General features: G+C 37.1%; 1 protein-coding gene across 1 annotated transcript in view; it reads right to left on the bottom strand.

The window, feature by feature from the left end:
• Positions 1-1,803: 1,803 nt before the first annotated feature.
• Positions 1,804-9,918, bottom strand: part of MEOX2 (mesenchyme homeobox 2) — a 75,784-nt gene continuing 67,669 nt past the window's right edge. Inside the window, exon 3 of the mRNA XM_005897367.2 lies at positions 1,804-3,209. Within this exon, the coding sequence (XP_005897429.1) occupies positions 2,985-3,209 (225 nt within the window). The 3' untranslated portion in view covers positions 1,804-2,984. The remainder of the gene's footprint in view (positions 3,210-9,918) is intronic.

Here is a 9,918-nt window from a genome sequence, read left to right as displayed (position 1 = left end):
AATCTAGCTTGCTTGGTTACCTATCAGTGTGTCATTATTTTGCTCAAGTGTTCAAGCATCTTATGTGGTGTATCATTTTAATACGCTGTGAATAAAAATGATGCCCCCTTTTGGTCAGCCAGCAGCCTATCGTGTCTGGTGATTCTTAATGTTCTCTGTAGTCAAATTTCATTACATCATTTTAGAACAGCTCACAACTCCCTAATAAAGGCATGTCCACAATACAAATGCTTCACATTTCCTAAATGTCATACCAATTCAGAATTACTTTTTCCTATTTCATTTATCATGCTAAATTATAATTTCTATTTGGCCATGGTCCTTAACTTTCCTTTTAGCTACTCCTAAGGAGGCCTGGTGTGCTGCGATTCATGGGGTCGCAAAGAGTCGGACACGACTGAGCGACTGAACTGAACTGAAGCTGTACTTTCCTCCTATTTCTGGAAATTATTTTCCTGCTAAAATGAATTATTCTCCACTTTGTACCTATAGAACTCAATTTAATTTTTATCTTTCCACTTCTTCAATTTGTCGAGATGCTTTGAATTTAAATTCTACAATAAGAAAGTCAATCCCCCCAAGTAGATGTCATCAGTACAAATGTAATGTGTATTCATTCAAGTAATTGATAGAAGAGTGTCTGTTTTCTGCCTGGAAGATGTTAATCTGAGCCCTGCCCTCTCCAGTTAATTTAGAAATATTGTTAACTGCTATGATAAAATTTATTATGCAAAGGGGAAAATGTGATATAAACAATCAAATCATTTTATTTCTTGAATGCTTTGTATATATCATACTAGACTAAGCAGAGAAGGCAATGCCACCCCACTCCAGTACTCTTGCCTGGAAAATCCCATGGATGGAGGAGCCTGGAAGGCTGCAGTCCATGGGGTCGCTGAGGGTCGGACACGACTGAGCGACTTCGCTTTCACTTTTCACTTTCATGCACTGGAGAAGGAAATGGCAACCCACTCCATTGTTCTTGCCTGGAGAATCCCAGGGACGGGGGAGCCTGGTGAGCTGCCATCTATGGGGTTGCACAGAGTTGGACACGACTGAAGCGACTTAGCAGCAGCAAGCAAATTAAAATCAACCAAATGTATTTTTTTATCAGTCTCACATTTCTAAAGCAAATGAAATCAAATAATAAGGTTTTGGGAAATTTCTACAGATTAGTGTTCTTTATTTTTATTCCTAATTAATCAGAGGGTAGGAGGAACTGCTGGATATTTCCAAATATTTGTGGTTAAAATATTGGACACATGAAGAACAGTGCCATAAAGTTATTAAGTAGGATGTAGGTATCCAATGTATGCACAATCTGCTTGATACCAAGCACATTAAGTCAGTATAGCCCTGGACGTCTTATATTGGTAATTTCCTCTAGGGCTGAGAATTCAGATTAGCTTATGGAGCTTATTTTCACATGAAAAACTCTGGATATTTTTGTGTAAAAACAATTCTTGGATGAATTCATGTCTATTATACATAAGCTTAAAAATATATGACTGGTTTCTCTCATTGTAGTGAATAATATTATTCTCCTTTTATTTCATAAAACACACAATGAAATCTATTTGGCATATTCTTCAGTTCAGGGAAATGGCTTACCATATGCCTATTCTCAGATGCTTTTTTATTACACAAGGATTTTTTCATAATAAAAATTTTCAGAAATAAAAATGTAGATGATTCACTAATTATGATCACCTGCTTTTACACAAGTGCACATGAATTGGGGAGTTTCTGAAGTATTTACAGTAAAGCTTGTAAACATAGGAAATCACAGTAGGAAGACCAAAATTATTTACAAAGGATCATTTATTTAACATACTTTTTTTACAAAATACAAAAATTGTTGTTCTGCATGAATACATCATATATGAAAAAAATGTGTTTTCACTTAATTTGAAGACATTCAGAATTTTACCTTCTACCGACTTGAGGAATCAATTTTCTTTTGCAAGTTGTCTATTACCATCGCCAATCGGGGGGAAACCCTTTTTCTTGTTAATTAAATCATATTCACAATAGCTAACATTTTATAGAAATAAAATCAGACAATGTCTGTCATACAAAAGCTCTTTCTGCAAGTAACTGATTTGCCTATGATCCTAAATTTTTTTTTCCAAGCTATAGATAGGAAGAATTGAGGAGCTAGGTAAGTTGTATAATAATGTATTAGCAGCAGTTGATAGAAAATGCAACATAAGATTTGTTTTGTCTGTGGTACAAGAATATTCCCTATCAGACTCTAATGTATTTTTCTCTACTTGAACACAAGTAAGCACATGCTGATTGTTTCTGGGATGACAAAATGTATAAAAATACAAGAAGCTGGTTCTGTTTGTCATCGTGAGTGGCTATTTTCATCAGCTAATATGAATGCGTTGCTAAACGTAGTGAAGACAGGAAAATGACTTAAGGGTAATATATACAGAGTTAAAATACATTTTTTTTAACCCACTTAAGAATGATTTCAGGCACTGTGGCTGTTTGGGATAAAAATGGTTCATGGTTTATTCTTGAATAGTAATGTAATTGTCAGTGCAAGCGAGAGCAAATACCTGCCCACTGTCACACACATGACCTCGGACATCTGCAATGTTCAAAGCCAATTCATCTTCTGTATCTTCACTCTGGAGGCACCTTCAATACAAATGCTTCATAGTTTGCTCTTGATAGCAATTTAATTTTCAGTGCAAGCAAAAGCAAACACAAAGGCTGCTCACTGTCATACACACGACCAACACCTCTGGAATATTCAAAGCAAGTTCACCTCCATCTTCTCTGTGGAAGCATCTTTCGTAAGTGGCACTTAGTGTAAACCCTCTATAAATCATGAAAAACAGACTCGGGATGCCTGAACTTAATAATATTAAAAATCAAGGTCATAGTCCTCTCTCTGTGTAAACGATGTTCGAGTAAGGCTTGCCATCATAACATTTCTTTCCTGAGAATGGAGCTGATCCCCTCTGTCTGTATCATAAGTGTGCATGCTCAGAGCTGTGGTCACTGTCGTGGCTGTCTTCATTTGCTAGCGAGTCCCCTGTTTGCTGGAGGGTGGCTGCACCGATTCCCGAGAGCTCTGAAGGGAGGAGTGTTCCCTTTTTCACATTCACCAGTTCCTTTTCTCGAGCGGCAGCACCTTGCTGTCCTCCTTTTACCCTCTTCCACTTCATTCGCCTGTTCTGGAACCACACTTTCACCTTTAACAAAGAAAGGGAACAAGTGAAAGAAAGAAAGAAAGTGAAATGGACAAATTTTTTTCTTCCATTTTGGTCATCAATGGAAAAAAATGGCTTTTCAAAAGCTTTTACAAATACACTGTGAAGTAATGAATATGAAAATAAGTCACCATTGAATTTAATCAGGGCCCATGTTCATAGTAATTTTAAAACATTCAGAAGGTCCCAAGTCCTGTATTTTGTATTTTATGACATGTGCTAAGTCGCTTCAAAAGACCCTGATGCTTGGAAAGATTGAAGGCAGGAGAAGGGGACAACAGAGGATGAGATGGTTGGACGGCATCACTGATTCAATTGACATGAGTTTGAGCAAGCTCCGGGAGATGGTGAAGGACAAGGAAGCCTGGCGAGCTGCAGTCTATGGGGTCGCAAAGAGTCGGACACGACCGAGTGACTGAACAACAACAAAGCTGCTTCCCTCGTGTCCAACTCTGTGTGACCCAAAGGACCGCAGCCCTGCAAGCTCCTCTGTCCATGGGATCCTCCAGGCAAGAATACTGAAGTGTGTGATCAAAACCCCATCATTTACATCTCCTGTACTAGCAGGCAGGTTCTTTACCACTAGCCCGCCTGGGAAGCCCATTTTATGACACAGCATGTAAAAGAATAGATGGGAACGTACTGTATCATTTTAGGTTGTTCAAAGGTATTTAGTTTATGAAGAGTTTCTGTGCATTAGAACTACCATTCAGTAATTGTTTTGGTCAAACAACACCCACTTTGCCCCCTCCCCCTGCTGTCAATTCCTGGACCGATGTAAAGTATACTCAGGGAGCTACTGATGAAGCTCCGTCTGGAACGTCATTCTGTGCCCCTGCAGTCCACTGCTGCACTCACAGAGCTTGATTTGGCCATTTCACCTCAGAGTGAGTCCATCTTCTTCTGAACTATGCTTTTTCTCCTCCCTTAATACTTTGATTTTACATTACAAATATGTGATTCTGATTTCCTCAAAACAAGATCAGAAATTGTCCCTGGTACTGCTGTTTAATTGCTCAGTGGTGTTTGACTCTGTGACCACTTGGACTGCAGCACACCAGGCTTTCCTGTCCTTCAACATCTCCCAGAGCTTGCTCAAACTCATGTCCATTGAGTCAATGATTCCACCCAACCATCTCATCCTCTGTCGTCCCCTTCTCCTTCTGCCCTCAGTCTTGTCCAGCATCAGGGTTTTTTTCCAGTGAGTCAGTTCTTCGCATCACGTAGCCAAAGTATTGGAGTTTCAGCTTCAGCATCAGTCCTTCCAATGAATATTGATTTCCTTTAGGACTGACAGGTTTGATCTCCTTGCTGTCCAAAATTTTCACTAATACTTGTTAAATGCTAATACTTTGTATATTATGTTAATCACATCAGCTTTGTAGAGATATATTTTCCTTCTAAAATCTTAATTAAAGTTACCTAATATATGATAGAAGTGATTTAGCATGCATGCACATAATAAAACAAAAATTGTACATATGCATTAAATGACCATCCAGGGCCACAATCATAATAATGGCATCATTTCATTTTCTTCTTTAGGAAGAAATTAGTTCCTTTCCTATTGCACTTTTTTTTTTTTTTGTTGTTTTTTTAAATTTTATTTTTAAACTTTACATAATTGTATTATTTTGCCAAATATCAAAATGAATCCGCCACAGGTATACATGTGTTCCCCATCCTGAACCCTCCTCCCTCCTCCCTCCCCATACCATCCCTCTGGGTCGTCCCCGTGCACTAGCCCCAAGCATCCAGTATCGTGCATTGAACCTGGACTGGCATCTCGTTTCATACATGATATTTTACATGTTTCAATGCCATTCTCCCAAATCTTCCCACCCTCTCCCTCTCCCATAGAGTCCATAAGATTGTTCCATACATCAATGTCTCTTTTGCTGTCTCGTACACAGGGTTATTGTTATCATCTTTCTAAATTCCATATATATGCGTTAGTATACTGTATTGGTGTTTTTCCTTCTGGCTTACTTCACTCATCTTTGTATATTATTAAGCTAAGTAAGCTAAGTGTTCTTTTTACATTCTCTGCCTACTCCACTTAAAGTTACCACAAGCCTGAATTTTGTGTTTATCATCCCTAAGCCTTTATTTGGGCTTCCTCGATGGCTCAGTGGGTATAGAATCTGCCTGCAATGCAGGAGACTCAGGAACGTAGGTTTGATCCCTGGGTCAGCAAGATCCCCTGGAGGAGGAAATGGCAACCCACTCCAGTATTCCTGACTGGGAAATCCCACGGACAGAGGAGCCTGGCGGGCTACAGTGAAAAGGGCTGTAAACAGTCTGATGCAACTGAGCACACGGAGCCCAAGCCTTTATTTGAAACAAATAAACAGAGACAACAGCTTTTCTCACCACACATGGACCCTAAAAAGTACTGTTTAATTCTTCTTGTCTTTTAGGTTTATCAAAATGGAATGCTTTTAACTATAAGACATGTTTTTTCTTTTTTTTAATATTGTCCCATTTTATTTGGTTTCTTTCTTTTTATTGAAGTATAGACCCTGATTCTGGGAAAGATTGAGGGCAGGAGGAGAAGGGGACGACAGAGGATGAGACGGTTGGGTGGCACCATCGAGTGGATGGACGTGGGTTTGGGTGGACTCCTGGCGTTGGTGATGGACAGGGAGGCCTGGCGTGCTGCGGTTCATGGGGTCGCAAAGAGTCGGACACGACTGAGCGACTGAACTGACTGACTGCTAGCTGTTTTACACTGTTGGGTTTTTACTGTGACTCGGTTACACATTCTTTTTCATATTCTTTTCCTTTATAGTTTATCACATGATATTGAATATAGTTCCTTGTGCTATAAAGTAGGACCTCGTTGTTTATCTATACTATACATACCATTAACTCTAGGTTTCTTGCCTAATCCATGTTGATTCAAGGCATGGCATTCTCTTCTTATGATTGTGTGCAATTCCACTCTGTGAATATATCACTGTGCACCCACCCATTCCCTTGTTCATAGACACTTGAACTATTTTTTCTTTTATAATTGATTGTTATAAATATTCTTGCAGTTATGCTGTGATAAACGTGTGATAGAACTTCTCTGAGTATACATCCAGGATTTTCCATGAGTGGGCCACAGGGTATATGAACGTTGAATTTAATGTGATAATATAGAAAAATTATTTTCTAAAGTTTCATCAATTTTCACAGTCCAGAGTGTAAGAGTTCTTATCGATCCACATCTTAGTGTCACTATTTGGATTTGTAAGTAAAGTTTTTTCCAATATAATGACCATAAATGTTATCTCACCATGTTCTAATTTTCCATTTCCTGATTACTAATAAGGTAAAGCATCTTTAAGTGTTTATGATCCATTTGTATCTCTTCTTTTGTGAAATGCCTCCACATCTTTGGGTTGCAGTGAATGTTTTTTGATTTAATTTCATTCCTTATTTTGTTGTTCAGTTGCATTCCTTATGGACTCATAAAATATGTTCCAGATGCTAATTTAATGCTTTGGGGTTATATGGCTGTTATTACAATATATTAGTTTATAGTGTGTCCTTTTCCTTTCCTTGGGTATCTTTTGACCTTTTGGGTATCTTTTGATGATCAGAAACTCTAAAATTTATTATATTCAAATTTATCAAATGTTTGTGTTATGACTATCTTTTTCATGTCTTCATTAAAAATCTTTCTTCTGAGACCATTAAGGTACTCTTCTATGTCTTCTTTTAAAAAGTTTTAAGGTTTGCTTTTCAAATCGAAGTTAAGTGCTTAACTCTGACTATTGATTTTAGTATATAGCAAAGAAAATTTCTAAATTTATTTTATTCCAGTTGTATAAGTTGTTCCAAGACCATTTAACAAATAGTCCACTCTTTTCCCAGAAATTATTGTTTTCAACTGTCGTATGTCGAGTTTCCATGCATGCATAGCTTTATTGATGCACTCAGTTATTCTCTCCTTTTGACATAAAAAATCATCTTAATTATTATAATTTCATAGGAAGTCTTCATATTTGACACAGATAGTTCTGTTATATTCTACTCCAGGAATATTTTGAATATTCTCCATTTTCATTTTATAAACAATCTCAATTGCTGTAAATTCAAAGTACTAAGAGAAGCTAAAGAGAAAGATACTATATTTCTAAAGATGTATTTATTTCTGCCAAGTCGCTTCAGTCGTGTCCGACTCTGTGCGACCCCATGGACTGCAGCCTACCAGGCTTCTCCGTCCATGGGATTCTCCAGGCAAGAACACTGGAGTGGATTGCCATTTCCTTCTCCAATGCATGGAAGTGGAAAGTGAAAGTGAAGTCACTCAGTCGTGTCTGACTCTTAGCGACCCCATGGACTGCAGCCTACCAGGCTCCTCCATCCATGGGGTTTTCCGGGCAACAGTACTAGAGTGGGGTGCCATTGCCTTCTCCTGTATTTATTTCAGTGGTCTTCAAATCACAATAAATAACCATACTCCATCAAAATGAGTACAGTTTTCTCAGCTGCTGGCACGAAAAAAATCTTTAAACCATGTCATTTCTCAACTCTGCATTTTCGTTGTTCTATCAGACTATAATTGAAATCTTGTATTATACATTACCCACATATATATTATCCACTTAATTAAAAAAAATAAGAAAATGTAGAAACTCAGAATTTTTACTAAAATAGATTGATTAAAAACAAGTGGATTGATATTCTTGTGTTATTGTTACTTAATAACCAAATGATAAGATGTGATTTTTAATCACATATCTACTCAGGGCTAAGCAACTATACCGATAGGTGCTACATATGCACTTTCCAAACACGAATATTTATAGATGAGGAAGTTGAGACTTAAAGCTTAAACGACTTGCCGAAGAACACAAAAATAGGTAAATGTGGTGCCAGAATTTAAACCTGGGGTTGGTTTGGCTTCAAATTGATTTTATTTTGTTTTGTTCCTGTTATATGTCAAGCTTATACATTTTAAGCCTTCAGGTTAGAAAAGTAAAGCATATAAAGTATGTGAATGCCATCCATATGACTAGTATCATTCAGATAATTCTCCTACTCAATATAATTAGGTTTGTAAATATGACACTATCTTCCTGTACTGTAATTTAAGTAATTATACTACTCAATTTAATTACCACTGTAAGCTTGACATTGCATGTTTCATTAGATCTTTTCCACATGAATTGGGCTCTACTTCTGGCTTCACTTCTGCGTGAATTTGAGAAAATTATACTTCTCTCTGCCTCAATTTTCATATTTGTACTGTTGGAATAATGAGCCTTTCAAGATTCTCCATAGAGACATTTTCTCCATGGACAAATCCAGATGGAAGAAACACATCATCATCATTGTCACTGAAGAGTGAAATATCCAGCCAAAATAATCTTGGCAGAAAATGGGAAGAATAGATTTTGTTAAATCTACACTTATTTCCTTTTTTAGGAGAAGGGGTGCAGTAATTCTGTAATACCAGTATAAAACCTGTTATGTGCAATTCGACATGAGGAAAATGTAAGAAGATGGTATGGATTTTAGAAACAGTATAGGCTATTTTGTGTTGTTTCCTGTGTCTACCATGTGAAATTTTGCCATTTCATTTTCTTAAACAGACTAATGAAAGACTTCATTAAAGGGCTTCCCAAGTGGCTCAGCGGTAAAGAATTCTGCCAATGTGAGAGATGCAAGAATCATGGGTTCAGTCTCTGGGTTGGGAAGATCCCCTGGAGGAGGAAATGGCTATCCACTCCAGTATTTTTGCCTTCAGAGTCCGGTGTATATAGGAGCCTGGTGGGCTACAATCCATGGGGTCACAAAAGAGTGGAACAAGCCTAACTGAGCACACACACACACACATCATATATATACGTGGTTTATAGATGTGTGCATGTAGGTGAAAGCATTTGATGATTATATAATAAATCTAATAATTCTAACACCTTTATGTATTTTCTCAAGGGATCAGGCTACATATTTCATATGGGAACTCCATGAATTTAGTAATGGAACAAAACAGCAATACATGCAGTGATGAGTACACCTTATAAATTGTGAAGAAAAAGTACAGAAATTCAGTGTGTCCAGATGTATTTTCAAACATACTATGAAATATTGGGACGAACTAAAATAAGGAGAGGAAGATCTGGGGGTGCATATATTTTTCCACAACCATCACAGTATTAAAAACAAGTCCATAAAAGCAATTTCAAATTATGTCAATATTGCCATTAGAATAATAACACCACGGTTTTATAAATAAAGAAGCTTTATAGTTTAATTTATTATCACTTAATAATCCAGCTTTGTTGGCTAGATTGAAAAAATACTTTTGTAAGACAGCGAAAGAATAATCATTCAAATGCTTGACAATTTTTAAAATAAGGAAATTATTTTGATTAAAGTTTACAAGTTTGTTTCATATAAAAATCTGTATTTATAAACTAAGTATAGTTAAACTAATCTCATGCTTTCTTGATGACTTGGAATCTCTATTTATTCACTCATTCATACACTCAGTATTACTGCATGCTTAGTAATAGGTAAGAGGGGTTAGACCAAGGAACGTATACAAGTAAATAAGAAATAATTCCGGCCCGCAAGGGCAGTTTACGGGCTATATGTGAGGCCTTTGGCATATACTGAGATGCATAAAGATTAGCTTCATCTTTTACAGAATATCCTTAAATTGCTTGCAGTTGTAGTTGGTGTCATTGCT

This window comes from Bos mutus, chromosome 4, assembly GCF_027580195.1.
Source record: "Bos mutus isolate GX-2022 chromosome 4, NWIPB_WYAK_1.1, whole genome shotgun sequence".
In the NCBI taxonomy this organism is placed as follows: domain Eukaryota; kingdom Metazoa; phylum Chordata; class Mammalia; order Artiodactyla; family Bovidae; genus Bos; species Bos mutus.
The sequence above is the reverse complement of the archived record's forward strand: the minus strand, read 5'-3'. Positions and strand labels throughout refer to the sequence as shown.